This window comes from Gopherus flavomarginatus, chromosome 21, assembly GCF_025201925.1.
Source record: "Gopherus flavomarginatus isolate rGopFla2 chromosome 21, rGopFla2.mat.asm, whole genome shotgun sequence".
NCBI classification, from domain to species: Eukaryota; Metazoa; Chordata; order Testudines; family Testudinidae; genus Gopherus; species Gopherus flavomarginatus.
Window position 1 is genome coordinate 21,057,600 of NC_066637.1, and position 20,552 is coordinate 21,078,151.

Sequence of the window (20,552 nt, forward strand, 5' to 3'; positions counted from 1 at the left end):
GCTACTGTTTTCACCAATTTCAGTCTGCTAGCTACACCCTGGGAGCAGAGAAAGGTGGGAGCAGAGAGAGCTGTCTGGATATGCCTCGGCCGAAGCAGGGCCAGCTCCAGGCACCAGCTTATCAAGCAGGTGCTTGGGGCGGCAACTCGGGAGTGGGGTGGCATTTTCAGGGATTTGGCAGCAGGTCCCTCACTCTTGCTCGGAGCAAAGGACCTCCCGCTGAATTGCTGCAGATCACGATTGTGATCGCGGCTTTTTTATTTTTTTTGGCTGCTTGGGGTGGCCAAACCCCTGGAGCCGGCCCTAGTCCAAAGTTCCTAATGAAGTCAGCAGCACAGCTCTACAAAGCACTTCACGTATTGCAGGTACATGGAAGGTTTCATCCCCATGGAAGTCTGTCTGTTACCACGGGATGCTCATTTCCATCAACCTGGCATGGGCTCTCATAGCTCCCTCAACATCTGGGAGGGAACTGCTTTCACTTTCTTTATCCTCCTGCCTACATCAGAACATAGGTTTTTACCATCCTGGATCAGACCACTGGACCATCTCATCTGATGTCCACCTTCTGCCCTACCAGCTCAAATCCTTGTCCTTCTGGCCTGGCTCTCCCATCACCACTTGCCAAATGAGTCAGGCCATACTATTGGGCCCAGATCCTCAAGGATCCTTTGGCTCCTATTTTCCATTGGAATTCCTTTGAGGCTCTGGGCCTTGGTCCATCCAGCCCAATATCCTGTCTCAAGCTGATGCTTCAGAGTAAGAGAGAACCCCCTATGACACTCCCTACAAGTACAACCTGGAACTGTAGGACTGCTGTGCCTCCTTAACTCTCCTCCCTGGGCTGTCTCTTACACTGCCAGGCTAGTGACAAGCAGCAAACTCCTCCACATGCTATGATCACTCAGCCAACAGCATAGAATCATAGAAGATCAGGGTTGGAAGGGACCTCAGGAGGTCATCTAGTCCAAACCCATGCTCAAAGCAGGACTAATCCCCAAACAGATTTTAACTCCAGTTCCCGAAATGCCCCCCCTCAGGGATTGAACTCACAACCCTGGGGTTTAGCAGGCCAATGCTCAAACCACTGAGCTATCCCTCCCCCCACAAACCAGGCCTTAGAGGTTTTTAAGGATGGAGATTCCACCACCTCCCTAGGGAACCCATTCCAGTGCTTCACCATCCTCCTAGTGAAAGTTTTTCCTTATATCCAACCTAGACCTCCTTCACTGCAACTTGAGATCATTGCTCCTTGTTCTGTCATCTGCCACTACTGAGAACAGCTGAGCGCCATCCTCTTTGGAACCCTCCTTCACGTAGTTGAAGGCTGCTATCAAATTCCCTCTCACTCTTCTCTTCTGCATGTAACCCTTCTGCCCCTCTGAGTTGGCAGCAAGAAGGGCCGGGTTCAGTATCCAGGGGTTCCGTTTCAGTAACACAATGTATAACCAGCTCGAGCCCCCACCCAGTGACCTGGGACACTCACATACCACACCCCCCTGGGCGCCTCTAGGAGGCAATACTTCCCCTCTCGCAAGCACAGAGTCTGAGTGTAGCAAACTCTTTTTAATAAAGGAAGGAATCAATGCGGCATCCCATTGTAGAAACACCACAAACAGGGTTATAACACAAACCATAAACAAAAACCCACCTCCAAGTACGTTTGGCACTGTCCTTTTTCCCCTTAGGGTTTTAAGTCTAATCACCCCAAAGTCCAACAACCCAAAAGTCTCTCGTCAATGCCACCCCAGAGTTCGAGAGTTTATCTGTAGAGGTCCCTCCCCCCAGCCTGGGTAGAAAGGGGCACCTTACGTGGTCCGGGGCCAACTGCCCTGCCTCTCCGTGGGTTCTGCTTCCACCTTCTCCACGAACTGCTCCGCTTTACCAGCCGCTCCACTCTGCTCCTCCAGCTGTCCTCAGAAACTGCTCCTCTCCACCAGCTGCTCTGCTCCATGAGCTGCTCCAGTTCTCTCTGCAAACTGCTCGGCTCCACTCGCTCTGTGGGCCGCTCCACCCGTCCCACAGCTACTCCGCTCTGCCAGCAGCTCCGCTGCCACCAGCTGTCCCGTGATCCGCTCCAGCCGTCCTCACAACTGCTCCACTCCACCAGCTGCTCAGTTCCACAGTATAGCTTCAGGCTCCCCCACTAGTTAGCACAGTACTCAGTGCTCTCAGCTCAGTTATTTCAGCTCTTTAGTGATTTCAACTCTTAGTGATCTCAGCTCTTAGTGGGGGAGCCCAGTGCTAGTGCACCATTAGCCCAAAGTGAGTTCAGCTCAGTAACCTGTATTTAGATTCTTGAGGGAATAAAAAAATCAACTCTGACATTCCACAGTGGAGAGAGGAAGGGGTGGAACTGGTGCATCTGGCTCCACAAGGAGACTGCACCACCAGGCACAGATACCTGTCCCCAGCCTTTCTCAATTCACTGGGTTTTGGAACCCATGTCCCTTGTCTAGCAAGTACCACTCAACTGAGGTTGAGTCATTTCTGTCACAAAGCAGTCCCTCAGCTCAGCAGCATGGGATGGGGTAGGCGTGCCTATGCAAATACACTCTCTGAAATTCTTTCCACCAGATGTCAGGGTAGAGCTCATCCTGACTCTGCTTACATCCAGACAAAATAAGCCCAGTTCCCTCAGCCTCTTCTCATAAGTCATGTGCTCCGGCCCCCTAATCATGTTCTTTGCTCCCTGCTGGACTCTCTCCAATTTGTCTACATTCCCTCTGTAGTGGGGGGACCAAAACTGGACGCAATACTCTGGTCCTGGTGAGGCCCCATCTGACTACAAGGGAATAATCACTTCCCTCGATCTGCTGGCAATGCTCCTACTAATGCAGCCCAATACGCCGTTGGCCTTCTTGGCAAGAAGCGACAGAGAATCCTGTGGCACCTTTAAGACTAACAGACGTATTGGAGCATAAGCTTTCGTGGGTGAATACCCACTTCGTCAGACGCATGGCAACAAGGGCACACTGCTGACTCATATTCAGCTTCTCGTCCACTGCAATCCCCAGGTCCTTTTATGCAGAACTGCCACTTAGCCAGTCGGTTCCCAGCCTGTAGCGGTACATGGGATTCTTCCAACCTAAATGCAGGACTCTAGATTTGTCCTTGTTGAACCTCATCAGATTTCTTTTGATGCAATCCTCCAATTTGTCAAGATCACTCTGGACCCTATCCCTATCCTCCAGCATATCTACCTCTCCTCCCAGCTTAGTGTCAGCTGCGAACTTGCTGAGAGCGCAGTCCATCCCATCATTAGTGAAGATGTTGAACAAAACTGGCCCCAGGACTGACCCCTGGGGAACTCCACTTGATACCGGCTGCCAACTAGACATCGATCCGTTGATCACTACCTGTTGATCCTGACAATCTAGCCAGCTTTCTATCCACCTTATAGTCCATTCATCCAATCCATACTGCTTTAACTTGCTGGGAAGAATACAGTGGGAGACCGTATCAAAAGCTTTGCTAAAGTCAATTTCCCCATATCCACAGAGCCAGTTATCTCATCCTAGAAGGCAGTCAGGTTGGTCAGGCATGACTTGCCCTTGGTGAATCCATGTTGACTGTTCCTGATCACCTTCCTCTCTGCCAAGTGCTTCAAAATGGATTCCTTTAGGACCTGCTCCATGATTTTTCCAGGGACTGAGGTGAGGCTGACTGGTCTCTAGTTCCCTGGATTCTCCTTTCCTTTTTTAAAGATGGGCACTACATTAGCCTTTTTCCAGTCATCCACCTCCTCTGATCGCCATGAGTTTTCAAAGATAATGGCTCTACAATCACATCAGCCAACTCCCTCAGCATCCTTGGATGCAGCGCATCCGGCCCCATGGACTTCTGCATGGCCAGCTTTTCTAAATAGTTCTTTCACCACTGAGGGCTGCTCACCTTCTCCCCATGCTGTGCTGCCCAGTGCAGCAGTCTGGGAGCTGACCTTGTCTGTGAAGACCGAGGCAAAAAAAGCATTGAGTACTTCAACTTTTTCCATACCATCTGTCACTAGGTTGCCTCCCCCATTCAGTAAGGGGCCCACACTTCCCTGACCCCCTTCTTGTTGCTAACATATCTGTAGAAACCCTTCTTGTTACCCTTCACATCCCTTGCTAGCTGCAACTCCAAGTTTGCTTTGGCCTTCCCGATTACACCCCTGCATGCTCAAGCAATATTTGTATACTGCTCCTCAGTCATCAGTCCACGTTTCCACTTCTTGTAAGTTTCCTTTTTGTGCTTAAGCTCACCAAAGATTTCTCTAGTAAGCCAAGCTGCTCGCCTGCCATATTTGCTATTCTTTCTGCACATCGGGATGGTTTGTTCCTGTGCCCTCAATAAGATTTCTTTAAAATAAAACCAACTCTCCTGGACTCCTTTCCCCCTCAGATCAGCCTTCCGGGGATCCTGTCCCTTAGTTCCCGAGGGAATCTGTAACAGGGTGCTGGCCAGGAGAGCCTGGCCAGGTCCCTGTTAGCCCCTCTCCAATTAAGGGGATTAGTTGAGGCTGGCAGGGGAGACCACGCCCTGATTACTTGAGCATCGGCACCTGCGGGCCTAATCGGCCGGCCATATAAAGCTGGCATATAACACTAAAGGGAGGGGGGCCAGGAAGGGGAGGAGCATTGGGCACTAGCCCCCTGCTAGTGGGGGAAGTTAGCGGTCCCCCAGGTGTTGGCCTGATGACAGCGTGTAAAGTGTATATAGCACTCGGTGGGAACTGGCACAAGAATAAAAGAGCGGTGGTGCGTACAGTTTGAGTGGTCTCCGACTGAGTTTTGTGGAGGAGCAAGGAGGGCTCCGTTACAGAGTCAAAAGTCTGCTTTTCTGAAGTTGAGTCTGTGTTCTGCTGCTCTCCTTTCTTCCTTGTGTCAGGATCCTGACCTTGACCATCTCATGGTCACTGCTGCCCACTTCTACTACCCCTACCAATTCTTCCCTGTTTGTGAGCACCAGGTCAAACGGAGCACGGCCCCTAGCTGGTTCCTCCAGCACTTGTAACAGGAAGTTGTCTCCAACACTCTCCAAAAACTTCCTGGATTGTCGGTGCATTGCTGTATTGCTCTCCTAGCAGATGTCATGGTGACTGAAGTCCCCCCATGAGAACCAGGGCCTGTGATCTGGAAACATCTGTTAGTTGGCCGAAGAAAGCCTCGTCCACCTCATCCTCCTGGGCTGGCAATCTATCACCCTTGTTTCTTTTGCCTCTAAACTTAACCCAAAGACTCTCAACAGGCTTTTCTCCAGTTTCTTACTGGAGCTCTGAGCAATACATACATCCCGTACATACAGTGCAACTCCTCCACCTTTTCCCCGACCTGTCCTTCCTGAAAAGTTTATACCCATCCATGACAGTGCTCCAGTCAGGTGAGTTATCCCACCAAGTTTCTGTTATTCCAATCACATCATAGTTCCTTGACTGTGCCAGGACTTCCAATTCTTCCTGCTTGTTTCCCAGGCTTGCATTCGTGTACAGGCACCTAAGATAACTCGCTGATTGCCCTGCTTTCTCCGTATGAATCAGGAGGCCTCCCCTGTTGTACCCTCCTCCTTGTGTTTTCTTTCGATATCCCCCCACTTACCTCCGGCCTTAGGACTCCATCCCCCAGAGAGCCTAGTTTAAAGCCCTCCTCATTAAGTTGGCAGCCTGCCTGCGAAGATGCTCTTCCCTCTCTTTGTTAGGTGGATCCCATCTCTTCCTAGCAATCCTTCATCCCAGAACAACATCCCATGGCTGAAGAATCCAAAGCCCTCTCTCCAACACCACCTGCGTAACCACGCATTTACCTCCACAGTTCGATGGTCCCTACTTGGGCCTTTTCCTTCAACAGGGAGGATGGATGAGAACATGACTTGTGCCTCAGACTCCTTTATCCTTCTTCCCAGAGCCACACAGTCTGCAGTGACCTGCTCAAGGTCTTTCTTGCCAGTATCACTGGTGCCCACATGGAGAAGTAGGAAGGGGTAGCAGTCTGAGGGCTTGATCAGTCTTGGCAGACACTCTGTCACATCCTGAATTCTAGGTCCAGGCAAGCAGCACACTTCTCAAGTATCCCGTTCTGGATGGCAGATGGATGACTCCATCCCCCTTAGGAGGGAGTCCCCAACCACCACCACCATGCAGAGACACACTTAGCTAACTTGCATGAATGCTTTCTAAACCACTCATGAATTATATAGAGACACCAGCAAATACCTCCAGCTTCACCCCAGCCTTGCACTCCAGAAAGGCCAGGCGTTCTCTTGAACAATGCAAGCTCCTTAATTAGTTCACTACTTCATCAGAGGATAGCAGACATGCACCAGCCTTTGTAATCTGAGCAGATTCCCCAAGCGCATTAGACAAACTCACTTGTAAGGATAAAACATTAAAATGAGTTTATTAACTGCAGAAAGATGGATTTTAAGTGATGACTGTAGGTGTTAGGCACAGAGGTCAAAGTTGGTTATGTAAAATATGAAATCTCAGTCTAAATTCTAAGCTTTATCAGACTAAGCAAGATTTGATCAAAACAGCTTCCCCCCCCACCCCTCGATGCTGCAGGAAGGTCACAATTCTTAACACGCAGGCTGAATTCTTTGTTCAATCTCCTCAGGCCCAAGTCTTTCCTTCCAAATGTTCTTGTTGCCTTCGGAGTAGGTGGGGAAGGAGAGAGGCCAAGTGGTGATGTCACTGTCCCTCTTCCAGCTGCTAGAAAGATACTTGCCGTGTCACTGGGCGAGGCTGCCTCCATCATGCGCCTGCCCTCTGAGGAGTCTCTGGGATAGCCATTGGGAGAATAGATTCCCCTTAATAGGCCATCAGCACCTGTCTGGCCAATCTCCATGTAAATCTGCCTTGACCAGTGTTAGTTGCTCCTTTGCCATTGAGAGGCAGGCTGTGAATGCTTTCCACTTGCCACATATTTCAGTGACAGAAATGCAGCAACTCCTCATTTCCCTGTGGAACCCCACTTGGAACCGCCCTCCAATCTGACATCCATTAATAGTGACTCCGTTTGTGGTTGTTTAGCCAATTATGTACCCACTTAAGGTTATGTTATGGAGTCCCCGGGCGATGCTCTGGAACTGCTCCCCACAAAGCCAGGCAGGACTTTGGGGAGCCTCCTCTCCCTTGGAGCAGACTGTCTCCAGGGCAAGAAGCTCCCACGGCTTCATCTCCTGGGTCTCTCCTAGGAGCATTCAGTGTGTGCCCTTCCGCGCGCTTCCCACAGCGAGTCCACCCCAGTGGGGTCCTGGGGAAGCCACAGGGTCCTGCACCCCCGCTTCGCAGTCAGACGTGACTCTCAGCCAGCCAGTAAAACAGAAGTTTATTTAGACGGCAGGACACAGTCCAAAACAGGTCTTGCCGGTACAGACAACAGGACTCCCTTTAGTTAGGTCCATCTGGGGCCCTCAGGGAGGCCACAGCCCCATTGGAAGCCCAAACCCCATCGGGGAGCCTCTCTCCATTTCCCAGCCAGCTCCAAACTGAAACTCCCTCCAGCCGTCTCACTCAGCCTCCCCCCTACTCATCCCCCAGCCTGTGTGTCCTTTGTTCAGTGTCCCGGGCAGAGGTGTCACCTGGCCTTCAACTCCTCTCCTGGGTTCTCATGTTACATGCTCAGGTATCCTCCCTTCCCCAATGCAGACAGTCCCAGCAAAACTCCCCTGCAACCTTCCCAGGTCAATGCTCCCCACTCAGCATTCACATAACACATCAAGAACATTCCCACTTCGTCACAGGTTAGTTTTGTCGAGCCTGCATTTCTCCAGCTTACTTATCAGAATGGCGTGTGGGACTGTGTCAGAAGCCTTGCCGAAGTCCAGGTATATTATGCCCACCGCATTCCTCCTATCCACCAAATCAGCTACCCTGTCAAAGAAGGAAATCAAGCTTGTTTGGCAGGAGTTGTTCTGGGTCAATCCATGCTGGCTGCTAGTGATCGCTCCTTCATCCTCCAGGTATCCACAAATGGAATGTCTAAGACATCGCTCTAGTAGCTTTGCAGATATCGAGGTCAGGCTGACTGGTCTGTAGTTCCCCAATTCCTCCTTTTTAAAGATAGGCGCTATGTTAGCCCTTCTCCAGGCTTCCGGGACCTCTCCTGTCGTCCATGAGTTGGCAAATATTATTGCCAGTGGCTCCAAGATTTCTTCAGCCAATTTCTTCAGTTCCCTGGGATGAATAGCATCAGGCCCACTGACCTGTATTCTTTCAAATTGGTCGGAAGGTCTCCGATTGGTTCTTTACTTAACCCGATCTGCATCAGTTCCCCTTTATTGTCTATGGTAACTTCGCTAGTAATCCAGTCACATGTTATCACGTTATCAAGAGGATGGTGATCAATTGTTCTCCATGTCCACTGACAGTAGGACAAGAAGTATATAAGAATGCCATTAGCGGGTCACACCAATGGTCCATGTAGCCCAGTATCCAGTCTTCTGACTGGCTGGTGCCAGAAGCATTAGAGGGAATGAACAGAACAGGGTAATTATCAAGTGATCCAGCCCAGCTTCTGGCAGTCAGAGGTTTAGGGACACCCAGAGCATGGACCTATCCTCCATGAATTCATCTAATTCTTGTTTGAACCCAGTTATGCTTTCAGCCTTCATAACATCCCCTGGCAATCAGTTCCACAGGTTGACTCTGTGTTGTGTCAAGAAATACTTCCTTTTGTTTGTTTTAAACCTGCTGCCTGTTCATTTCATTGGGTGATCCCTAGTTCTTGTGTTATGGGAAGGGGTAAATAATGGGTTTAATCTGCACCATGGGAGATTTAGGTTAGATATCAAGAAAAACTTGCCAGCTCTAAGTGTAGTGGAGCTCTGGAACAGGCTTCCCAGGAAGGCTGCAGAATCCCCGTCATTGGAGGCTTTTCAGAACAGGTTGGCCAAACACCTGTCGGATGGTCTAGGTTCACTTGGGCCCGCCTCCGTGCAGGGGGCTGGGCTAGGTGACTTCTCAAGGTCCCTTCCAACCTGAGAGTTCTGCGATTCTACGCACTCACTGTCTGAGAACCCTCTCAGAGTAATGAAGCCCTAAGGTGCCCCAGGTCCCAGTTGCATCTGCAGAGCACACACCTTCCCCTGAGCCTGCTGTGTGGGTTCTCTCTGCCAGGTGAGCTGCTGAGAGACAGCAAGTTCTAGTACGACGAGCCAGGACAGGAGGGGAGCAGGGATGATGGATGGCTGTGGGCTGATTCCCTCTGCCTCACACCTTGTGTCATGATTCACACCCGAGCAAGGCGATATAAAATAGGACCCAATCTGCATTCTCTGCTCACCCCAATGGGAGCCTCTTGCACCCGGTGTAAATTACACTCCCGACCCTGTATTGCACCCTGCACAGTGCCCAACAAGGTCAAATCACACTTCCCCTTCCAGTCTCTGCCGTGCATCTCAAAGCACCGTTCAGCAGTGGCTCAGTTTCATTCCCATTTTACACACGGGGAAATTGATGTGGAGGCCAAGTGACTCTGTCAGGGTCAGCGAAGAGGAGAGAACCCAGGAGCTCTGATTTCCCCTGCCATACTGTGGCCTGTCTCCACCCAGTTACCACCCTGGCTCTCTCAGAACAAACCAGCCTCACAGCTGCTAGGCCATCAGAAGTTTGCATGTACAGTTTATTTTGTTTCACAACAGAAATACAAAGAGCAAAATTGTTTTGAATTTTTTTTTAAATTTTTTTTCTTTTAAACATAATGCAAACTTTCGATACGGAAGCCGCAGCCTCCTCATGTCTTTCCGTTAACCACAATGCGAGACAGAGAGAAGGGGGAGGGAGAATCCTTTTCTTTTTTAATAAGGTAATAACTAGATCTAGAGACACGTGGCCTGGATTTTCATATAGAAAAAAAAAAAAGAAAAACAAAGATGTGTTAACAGTATGTATAAGAGGCATATTTACACAGTATTAACATGCTGACAAAAAGGTTACAATATTGAATATCGTACAACATCAATTCAGAAACAAAGGTCAGGGCAGAGGGCAGGGTAAAAAGAGAATCAAATTAATAAACAGAGTAGGCAATAAACAAACAACCTGGTAAAACAATGATATAGTTAAGGCTTAAAAAGTGTATAAAAATAACAGTTAATATCCAAAACGGAACCAAGGAGTACATAATATATATGAGTTTTTGTCTAGTCTTTCTTGGCGGGCTGGGGGACGTTGGGCATTCTTCCTTCTCTATACGTAGATGTGTGTGTGTGTGCATATATATATATATATATATATATACACACACACACACACGTGTGTGTGTGTGTGTATATATATAACTCCACGTATCCATCCATCCATCCACACGCAGGCATGGGCATGGCTTTCCAAAAGAGAGGCTGGCAAGGAGGAGGGCAAGCCCATCTGCTTGCTGCTTTTTTAATACGACATTGAATTGGTTTCACCAAACAGGAAGGGATCTATGATTTGCTGCTGTGGGGGGGAGAGGGATGGGATGGATCCGCTCTGCTTTTATAAATCTCTCATGGTTGGGAGGGTTTCAGTCCTGGCAGTGAAAGGCTTAAGTGGCCACAGGTAGCTGTATCACCTCCTGCTTGGGAGGAAGTTCTCTCCAGCAATGCACAGCGCCTCCTGCTGGGAGAAGCTGGGTTGTGGGTGAGCAGCCAGCCAGTGCTTCCAGCTGGAGCAAGGTGAGCTCTCCATCAGTCCCAGCTCCTACCTAGACCCTGTCCTGGCCCTGCTGAGCTGTTAGCTCTGAGCTCCCGCCCTAGTGTAATTGTTCCCTGCAGGGCCTGCTGCTGCTGTTGACTCTGGCTGAGCCAGGCCCCTCCAAAGCTGCTGCACTGGAGGTATTTACACGTTGCAAATCATTCTTCCTGCTGCATTTGCTTCTCAGTGACTGGCATGTGGGATTCTGCAGGGCAGAGAGGCAGATCCACAGCACCCTTGGCTGGCGGAATCCCCCTCCAGTCCATCTGGCCTGAGAGCAGGCTCTGCAGCTCCCAAATCAGCTCAGTCCCCCCAAGGCCAGAGATCAAGCTTGTGCCCCAGGTGACCCGAGGGAATCACGTGGAGGGCAGTGGGATCCATGCCTGTGGTACCACTACTGTACCCAATGGGGTGACCTCAGGGAAGGGAAGGGCCTCGTGTCTCGTTGCTGGACTTCTCCCTCCTAACCCTGCTCCAAGGTTCCCTGCCATGGGACCGCACTGCTGGGGGGCTGATTCCCAGGGGGTGCTGGGGAGGTGGGGAGGGAACGCCGCTCCACTCTGCGTTTCTCCCAGCGCCCGTCTGACCAGCCACACGGTCCAAGGACAGAGTAACCAACCCCTGAGGCACAGCCCTCGGGCACGCCAGCTTTCCTCTTCCCCTTCAGCGTTTTAGTTTGCTCAGGAGGGAGCTGGTTTGTTCCCTGCATCCCAGGAGCTGGGGGGCTCACAGCCTCGTCCTGCCCCACTAACCTCTGGGAGAGCTTCATCATGGCAGCAGAATCAGACCTCAGTGAACCAGAATTTCAGATCCAAGTGCCGCTAATGACACGGCTCACAGCTCACCTCCAATGCCAGCAGCAGGGTGTGGGGGCAACGCAGGCTTTCCCCTGCACTCTCCTGCTGATCTCCCCACTGTGCTCAGTACAGCCCGGTTTGCAAGTGACCCGACTCTAACCGGCCCTGTTTCAGAGCACAAGCTACAGCGCAAACCAGGTAGGGTCAGCCAAGTTCAGAACAACTGACAGGTGCTCTGTGCATGGGCGGGGTTACAGCTGGGCCAGAAATGGAGCCAGTCACAAGCCCTAGTGTGCACAGGGCTAACGGGAGCTGTGCCCAGCCAGCAGATGTTGTCTGGCACCGTAACACCTGGAACAGGTGCTCTGCAGGTGGCTTCATTACCATCCTGCACAAATACAGCAGGAGACAGGGAAATTCGCACGGCAGCTGACTGGTGCCACAGCAACCGACTGCTCCAAAGCCCCAGGGACTGGGCCAGCGGTAGCCTCACTGCAGGGTTCAGGGACCGTATGGGGTTTCTATGTAAATCTTGTGACAGTGCAGAAAGCGCTTGTCAGTGCCCTGCTGGGAACCTGGGCAGAGGGGCAGAGCCAGGGGGAAGGGCCTGTTGTACTGCATGGCGCAGGGGGTGGAGACATTCCTGGTAGGGGTGGTCTGGAGGGAGCTTTCCCATGGGGCGGACTCCCCTCTCCCACATGCAACACTCTGCCTGGGGCCCAGCCCTTTGATAAGCAAACACAGGATCCAAGAGGTAACAGAGAGAGAGGAGACCCCAGGCTGCTCCCTTGCCCCTGGCTGCTGCCACTCTGGAAACCCTGATAGCCTGGGCTGCTGTGATGCCCCGGCTTCCAGAGCAGCAGCACTGGATGCCCACAGTGGGGAAGAGAGACTGAAAAACAATCCACGTCAAAGAACATAACCTGTGGTGAGTGCCCCCCTCCCCCTCTCTCACACTCGCTCTTCCTTAGCAAACACCCCTTCATATCTCAGGACAATCCCTAGTTAGCACCAGGTGGACTCGAGGTGGGGGGGAGGCAGTGGACTGTGGGCAGCTGAGGCTCCCAAACTCCTGCTGTGAAATCCCATGCCCCCGCCCCCGATCCTCAGCACCATGGCCAAAGTGCCCCTCCACTCCCATCCGCCATGGCTGGCCTAGCAGAGCTGGGGTCTGGAAAGGGGAGCCCACAGCTGGGACTATACCAGAGCTGGCCAGTCTCCCTGACTCGCTGTCCCAATCCTACAGACTACAGCTCCAAGCAGGAAATGCGCTTTCCTGATCTGGTGGGATACTGCTTAGCTCAAACTAGAGCATGGCATGCTGGGACCTGCGGTCTCCATGGGCTACATCTCTGGATTCCACACAGGCATGGCCAGCCCTGCCCTCGATGAACTTGGCCAGCCCCGACTGTGTCCCTGTCATAGGCTGAGCACCTCCTCCGGCAGCCCCCACACTTACCCCAGCTGGGCGAGCCCCAGCAGCGATTCCTCGCGCCGCCACGGGAGGGCGTGGGTGAAATGCGCACGGACCATGGCATGGCCACGGAGCCAGCCAGTCCTGTGCAGCTCGAAACAGGACAAATGAAACAAACCAAAGAAAACCACCAAAACATCCCAACGAGGTTAGACAAAGCAGCAGAGGGACAAGCCCCAGTGGGGAACAGCCACGTCTGCGGAACAAAGGTCTCCCTTCTGCGGCTGCTGCTCGAGTGCCTGTCCCCACGCCACCAGATCTCACCTCTCCAGCCAACAGGTTAACCCATTCCCCTCTCATGCTGGCTCCCAACGGAGAGTCCAGGAGGGGCAGCAGATACCAAGCGCCAGGCTGGTCACGTCCCAGAGTCTCATCCTGAGGCTGTAGGATCCCGAGTGCCAGGCCCTGGATCCTGCCCGCCACGCCATCCAGCACTTCTCTGTCCAGTTTGGGTTTTCGGTTTTAGCAGCACCAACTTCTTGGCCAATATATATCTACTTGTATCCAAAAGAGAGCAGAAAGGAGCATGGAGAATAGGGGTGGGGGAAGAAAGAAGGGAAAAAAAGAAAGAAAATGAAGAAATCAAACACAGAGATTCAAAGTGCTCTGAAATAGTCTTTGGATGTCACCAAAACTGTGGACGAGTCCCTGGCTCTCCCGGCAGGGTGCTGGGGGCGGGGCCAGGGCCGAGGGGTGTTTTCCAAACATTAATTCATTCATTAATTTCTCCCAAAAGATGAGTGTCTTCGCAGTTGCTCCCCGTGGCTTGGCAGGCGTGGGCACTCGGTGGCGGTGCCGGGGGGGTGGTCTGTGTGATCGTCTCCAAGCCACCCCCTGGCCCCTGGCGATCCGGATTGGGGGGAGGAGAGCTGCGCAGGGTAGGGGTGGGCGAGGAAGCCCCAAATTAGATGAGCGAGATCCGCACTGGGATGCCGGGTGACTCCGTCCTTTGAGGTGAGTGCTGGCTCACTAGGTGTTCCACCACGGTGTGTTTGGACATGTGCTTCATCAAATACGTCTCCTGTGGGGGGAGAGACAGCCGGGCAGCAGGGTAAGTGCTGCAGCTAGGAGGGGTGGGCCCATTGTCTGCCTCCTGCAGGGATGGAACTGACCCGTCGCCCCGTGCCCAGAAGGGAGCCCCCATCCAATGCCCCCCCCCCCCCCCGAATCCATCCTCATTCACATGCCCGGGAGCGCTACAGGACAACTCAGAGGTGACAAGCTGATTGCTCTCCCAAGGGATCTGCCTCCACCTGGCAGGGAGAAGCCCAGGCTTCAGGCTCTAGCCAACAGAAAGCAATTTTCTCTTACTAGCTGGTTTGCGATTGGCTGGAGCCTGATCCCTGCAGCACCGTTAAGAGCCTCCCTTGCCAGTGCTGGGATGACGACCGTGCTAAGGAGCTCCTCACCCAATGAGCCCCTGGCTGTGGGCAGACACCCCCTCCCTTTCTCATCCCGCGTGGCTGCGCTGGCACAGGCTGCGGGCATGAGTCGTCTGGAACAGACCCTACCCCGTGGCACCTCTGGCCCCATCGCAGGCCCCATCCCTGCCTTGCCCAGTGCCTGCCTCCCCACGCCTCCTGCCCCACTCACCGAGGTGTAGGCCCTCCCACACATGCTGCAGCAGTAGGCCTTGGCGTGTTTGATGGCGTGTGCAGAGAGGTGGATCTGCAGCGATGCCGAGTCCGAGTACGCCCGGTAGCAGTTCGGACACTTGTAGGGCTTATCCTTGTTGTGCTGTCGCTGGTGTGACTGCGAGGGCGGGAGGAGGCAGGGGCAGCGTTACATGGCACAATCCTTGGCAGCTCTTGCGCCGTGCCCCCCGTCCCATGGGGACACGGAGCCCAGTGGCTGGGGGACCACGTAGAGCAGCCTGCTCTGCTCCCCGGATCCACACCAATGGCAGAGCAGACACCCCTGTGGGACAGGGGCCAACGACTGTCGATCCCCACAACCCCCTGCAGGGCTCAGGGCATCGGCGCCACCTCCCCCAGTCCTAGGCCCTCAGACATTGATGCTGCTCCCTGGAACCACATCCACTGGGTCGGAAGAGAGCCTCCCCCTTCCTGTCAACTGCCCAGCTCCATGACCTAGGTCAGGAGTTTACTCCTCTGCTCCCCACCTCCATCAAGAGCTCTCTGTCCCCCCCATCCCCACCCTGCAACCACTTGTGTCTCCCCTCCCCAAGGGCTTGGCCCCCCGTGGGCTGACATCGCTGGGCTGGGAACCTGCCGGGCCCCAACAGGGCACTGACCTGGAGGTTGGAGAGCTGTGTGAAAGCCTTTTCACAGCCAGGGTGTGGGCACTTGTAGGGTCTGTCGCCAGTGTGAATTCTGCAACACAGCAACAGGCACATCAACGCAGGCACCGCCTAGAATGGGATCTCACCCCGTGCCCTACTCTGCAGTGGGGGTGCAGCAGCCCTCTAAGGCCGCAGCACACACACGGCACCTGGACAGCCCCTCTCCACTCCAGCCCCACTCAGCGAGCAAGTGGCTGCAAGGTGGCTCTGTCCCCCAAAGGGCTGCCTCTGTTAGCACGCTGGATTCCAGCCCTGCAGGGGCCACATACACAAAAGCAGGAGCCAGCCTCCTCCAGCAACAGGACGGAGGTGGACCACCCCAGCTGCAGGGCAATGGGCTCCCAGCCTGCTGCCTAGCCCCGTCATTGGAGTTATAACTCGAATATCCCATCCGCACATAAACTCCTTCACTTGAGTGCAGGGGGGCTTTTAGCTCAAGTTGGCTGGCCTGAGCCATGCACCACTCGTCACCTGCCCTGCTGTGGGGACACAGGCTAGTGCCACTCGAGTGCTGCCAGTCTGCCAGGGCCTTCCTACCATGCCCCCTGTTCCTGGAAGGAGAGATGAGTTCTCCCTCAATTCACTGGAAAAGTATCACAGAGCCACCCAGCCCCGTCCGCGACAACGTCCTGGGCTGTGCCCCCAGAAGTGCTAGCGCTTCACACAAGCACGGGCAGTGCCAGCACAGACCTGGCAGTGGGAGAGCCCTGACACAGAGTGGCCGTGCTCACTGGAGGTGGGCTCGCTCAAGAGGAGTCATTTGAGCTAACTCCGTGGTGAAGACACATTGGCACCCCCCCAAGTTATTTCCTGCTCCGCAAGATCATGGAGTCTGGGTTGTTCAGCCCGGAGGGAGGACAGGGGTACAAAAACCAGGGTGCTCCTGGGCCCGTCAGACTGGCCAGCTGGCCACGTATTGAGCACCCTGACAGATCTCCCAGCGCAGCTACCTCAAAAGAGGGTCGATCCTGGGCAAACCTGGAGAGGTGGCATCCCTTAGGGAAAGAGGGAGGGAGGTTTATAGGGTCAGTCCATGGAGGCAGGCAGAGCATAGCTGGCCTGTCCCAAGGGCTCACAGGAGGAAATTGTCCCTCTGGCTTCATTCCACACAGGCTCCCAGAGTATAGGAACCAGCAGGCGCTTTCTGAAGGCCGCCTGCTCCTTCACGTTTGATGCTGGGGGGGGGGGGGAGGGCAGCGCAGGAATCCAGGGGCATAGGGAGAGAAAGCCCAGGCTGGGAATAGGAGTCAAACCCTGCATCATTCTAGGCGTCCTGAGGTGGGCAAAGAAACGCTCTCCCAGGCAGGCCCAATGGGAAAGCCTGGGCTCGATTCCACAGCTCCATGCAACAGGATGGCTGGGCACCTGTTCACAGGCAAAATCTGGCACCTGGGCATGTCAGACCAGGGACACCTGCCACATGCCCACTGCATGCAAACGCTGGTGCAAGGGCACAGACCTACACCACTGGCGTGCCCACAAGAGCCGGGTCTCATAGGTGCTGGTGAATTTTTACCTGGCCCTTGGGGCGTTCAAGGCTGGACATACCTCAATGATATAGAGAAAGCAGGGGCCACCAGCAGCCCCGGCTCCTGACAGGACAGTGGTGGTATGCACATGCTGTGCTTATCCCAGTGCATTCTGGGACTCCATAGTTAGGACCCTACCAAATTCATGGCCATGAAAAACTTATCACGGCCTGTGAAAGCTGGTCTCCTCCTGTGAAAGCTGGTCTTTTGTGAGCTTTTACCCTAGACTACACAGATTCCAAGGGGGAGACCAGCGTTCCTCAAATTGGGGGTCCTGACCCAAAAGTAAGGTTGCCAACCCTCCAGGATTGTCCTGGACTCTCCAGGAATTAAAGATTAATCTTTAATTAAAGATAACATCATGCAGGAATTCATTCAACCAAAGTTGGTAACCCTACCCAAAAGGGAGTTGGGGGGGGGAGGGTCCGCAAGGTTATTTTAGAGGGGTCACGCTATTGCCACCCTTACTTCTGCGCTACTTTCCAATCTTAGCAGTCAGAGAGTGGGCAGCTGTTGGCTAGGTGCCCAGCTCTGAAGGCAGTGCCCCGCTAATACCATACCATGCCACCCTTACTGCTGCGCTGCTGTTGCTGCTGGTGGTGGTTCTGCCTTCAGACTGGGCTCCCGGCCAGCAGCCACCGCTCTCCAGTTACCCAGCTCTGAAGGCAGCACCGCTGCCAGCAGCAGTGCAGAAAGGTACCGTACGAACCTCCCTTACAATAACCTTGTGAGCTCCTCCCAACTCCTTTTTGGGTCAGGACCCCTACGGTTACAACACCATCAAATTTCAGGCTTAAATAGCTGAAATCATGAAATTTACTATTTTAAAATCCAATGACCGTGAAATTGACCAAAAAGGACTATGAATTTGGTAGGGCCGTTACCATGGTGCCTGGCACTGTTGGTGAGTGCAGGTGATTAGGGGTAATTTCCCCACACAGAGCACTGCACTGCGGGACCATCGGGAGGGCAGAGGAACTGGTGCAGCTACAGCTTCCCAGCCGCTTGGGGACAAAGGCTGTGGGACAGAACAGTTCAGCCAGACAGGAGTTCCAGGCTTGGTCCAACTGTCAGAGGCTTGTTTGCTCCGGGATTCCATGGGGCATGCAGCTCAGAGCCAGCCAGGCACTGGCCATTGCATCGCTCCCCGTTCCCTGGGCAGACCCGTCCCTCACCTGGTGTGCTGCTGGAGATGGGAGAGCTGGCGGAAAGATTTCTCACAGTAAGAGCAGTGATACGGCTTCACACCCAGGTGGATGCGCAGGTGCTGGGCCAAGTAGGAGGCGTTGGCGAAGGATTTGGAGCAGTGCGGGCACTTGTGAGGTTTGGCCTCTGTGTGCGACTTGGAGTGGATCTGCATCTCCGACTTGGTGAAGAAGGTCAGGGGGCAGACTTTACACCTGGGAAGGGACAGCAAGAGGGGCCCAGAGGGCATCAGGCAAGGGCATGGCAAGCAGCACACCCAGGCCCAGCCCCCCTTCCAGGCCCTACACCTTGGAGACATTCTGCCAGCTCTAGGACAGCGTGCCCTGCAGCGCTGCAGGAGCCAGGGGCTGAGAACAGTGCGGGACATGAGGCCATTACAGCCCCAGCCTGCCCCAGGAGTAACTCCGGCCTGGCTGCTACCGGCCAGATCCACCCCAGGACTTGTCTCATTCCCCTCCCTCTGCCCAGCCCGGCGATGGGCACACACTGTTCTGTAGGCTGTGGGGAGCCAGTCTCTGATGGGCCCCACAGCAGGGACATGTCTGCAGAAGCTAGCAATGCAGGGACTGAGCACAGCTTCCGCTCACGAGCGCTGGGCATCATCTGACCTTTCAGTCCACATAACCGACCCCCACAAGGCAGGCAACTGTGAGCCCACATTCCACCATTGAGGAAACTGAGGCACAGAAAAGGGAAGCGACTTGCCCAAGGTCACCCAGGGAATCAGTGTCAGAACCAGAAACAGAAGGAACCCAGCCACCCTGATTCCCAACCCGCTTCTAGAGCTGGGACTAGAACACAGAAGTCCTGGGTGCCAGTCCTGTGCTCATGCCCCCACACTGGCAGAGAGGGTCGTGCATGGAGGGTGGGGCCACACCCAGCACAGGCCTGGCCAAATGAAGGCCGTAGGATGGCACCCGAACAGAAAGAGGCTGTTGCCATGTTCCCATGCCAGGCGCCCTCCTTCAGCAGAGGGAAGGGAGCAGCCAGCAGAGCCAGGCTGGGAATGCCCGGCTGGTGTGGGGGCAGCGCACCAGCTCAGGGCTCCTGGGGCTGGAGGAGTGGCACTCAGGTGCGTATGTTCCAACCTGTAGGTTTTGCCCTCTTTAGCTGTCTCGCCTGAGGCCAGGATGGGGTAGGGCACTACGAGGACGGGCGGCCCCGACGGGTTCTCCGCCTTGATCTTCTTTCGCCCTCGCTCTGGTTTGGGCGCCCCCAGCAGGCTGTGGCCCTGGATTGTCTTGATGGAGTCCAGGAGCGGGGGGCTGGTGATCCCTGAGATGAGGGTGGGCGAGGAGGCGATGAGTCTGCTCTGACTGGTGGAGGTGGGGGTAGAGGGGGTGCTAGTGCCAGTGCTGGATTCCGAGGTGCTGACTGCAGTGGCACGGGAGGCCAGCCCCAGACCTGAAAGGTAAAGGGGGGGGTCACTGGCACACAGTGGCACAGGGATGGAGGTCGCCCTTCTCCCCCAGAGGGCAGCTGGCTTTGGGATACAGAGCCCCCATCACAGGAATCTCCCCAGACAGGCGTGGCTTCCCCAATACACCTGATACCACTTACGAGTCCCGAGCTACGGGAGGGGGCTGACCCACGGCCCCCACAAATCTCCCAGCCCCTGAGAATCGAGGCAAAGGAGGGGACTCCCTGCAGCTGCAACATGGCACTGAGGGGTTCCAACTCTGTACCCCGTCGGCAGAAAGGGCAGCAGGTGAAACAGACCGTCCTGCCAAGGGGGAGAGCATGGCTTAGGAGTAGGGGGCAGCGCCAGCCTCTGCCTAGGGATCCTGCCAGGTAATCTGGGTTCCCTCAAACACAGGGGGCCCCCCTCCTCTGGAGTCCTGTCCCCTCTTGCCTGTGCAGAGATGGACACCTCTGCCTCTCTACCCCTGCTTGGAAGCCCTTCCCTTTCCCCCTTAGCCACCCCACAGTGCTCCCCATGGTGCTGCGGGGCTGTGGTTACCTGTGACCGTGCTGGTGGCCGGCCGGGCATGCAGGGCCACATCAGGCTGGGGGACGGCCTGTGGGAGCAGCCCTGGGACCTGCTGCAGTTTGGGGAGGGACATGATGGACTGGCTGCTCTCTGCAGGCGAGGGGGGCACCAGCAGGGGCTGCTGGGAGGAGACCGAGGTGGGGGGCAGGTGAGGGGGCCGGATCTTCTCTGCCATCAGCTGCTCCTTGATTTTATTGATCAGAACCAAGTTGTCCAGCTGGGACGAGGAAAGCAAGACGCACACGTCACTGCCAGAGGCACAGGAGCACAGCAGATACCGGCCCCACAGGGAAGCTGCCAGCCCTGGCACAGTGCAGGTGAGGAGACACTGGCTCCCACCCTCAACTATGCCACTGTTCTGGGGCATGGCCCCTCCCCTGCAAGTCCATGTGTGGCGTGGGGAAGGGTGCTCCCACTCATGGCCCACCTCTGCGACTGCATGGGGGAAAGAAGGGGCAGACTCCTGGAGCTGCATGCTTCCCAACATGCAGTGGGGCCCTCAGCACTGGCAGATCCCATGCCAGCACGTGGCACTGGGCTTCCACCCACCCACCAAGCTAGCGGGCACACTGTTCTGCGCCGGGACGCCTGCCAAAAGCTGCCCCT

The 20,552-nt window shown here is 54.6% G+C and overlaps 1 protein-coding gene across 13 annotated transcripts in view; it reads right to left on the reverse strand.

The window, feature by feature from the left end:
• Positions 1–11,806: 11,806 nt before the first annotated feature.
• Positions 11,807–20,552, reverse strand: part of ZNF362 (zinc finger protein 362) — a 53,822-nt gene continuing 45,076 nt past the window's right edge. For all 13 annotated transcript variants that reach the window (XM_050931247.1, XM_050931243.1, XM_050931246.1 and 10 more), the window contains 6 exons: positions 19,917–20,163; positions 19,045–19,360; positions 17,926–18,150; positions 15,174–15,252; positions 14,513–14,671; positions 11,807–13,940 (listed from right to left, as the gene is read on the reverse strand). In XM_050931247.1, the coding sequence (XP_050787204.1) occupies positions 13,824–13,940; positions 14,513–14,671; positions 15,174–15,252; positions 17,926–18,150; positions 19,045–19,360; positions 19,917–20,163 (1,143 nt within the window). In that variant the 3' untranslated portion in view covers positions 11,807–13,823. The remainder of the gene's footprint in view (positions 13,941–14,512; positions 14,672–15,173; positions 15,253–17,925; positions 18,151–19,044; positions 19,361–19,916; positions 20,164–20,552) is intronic.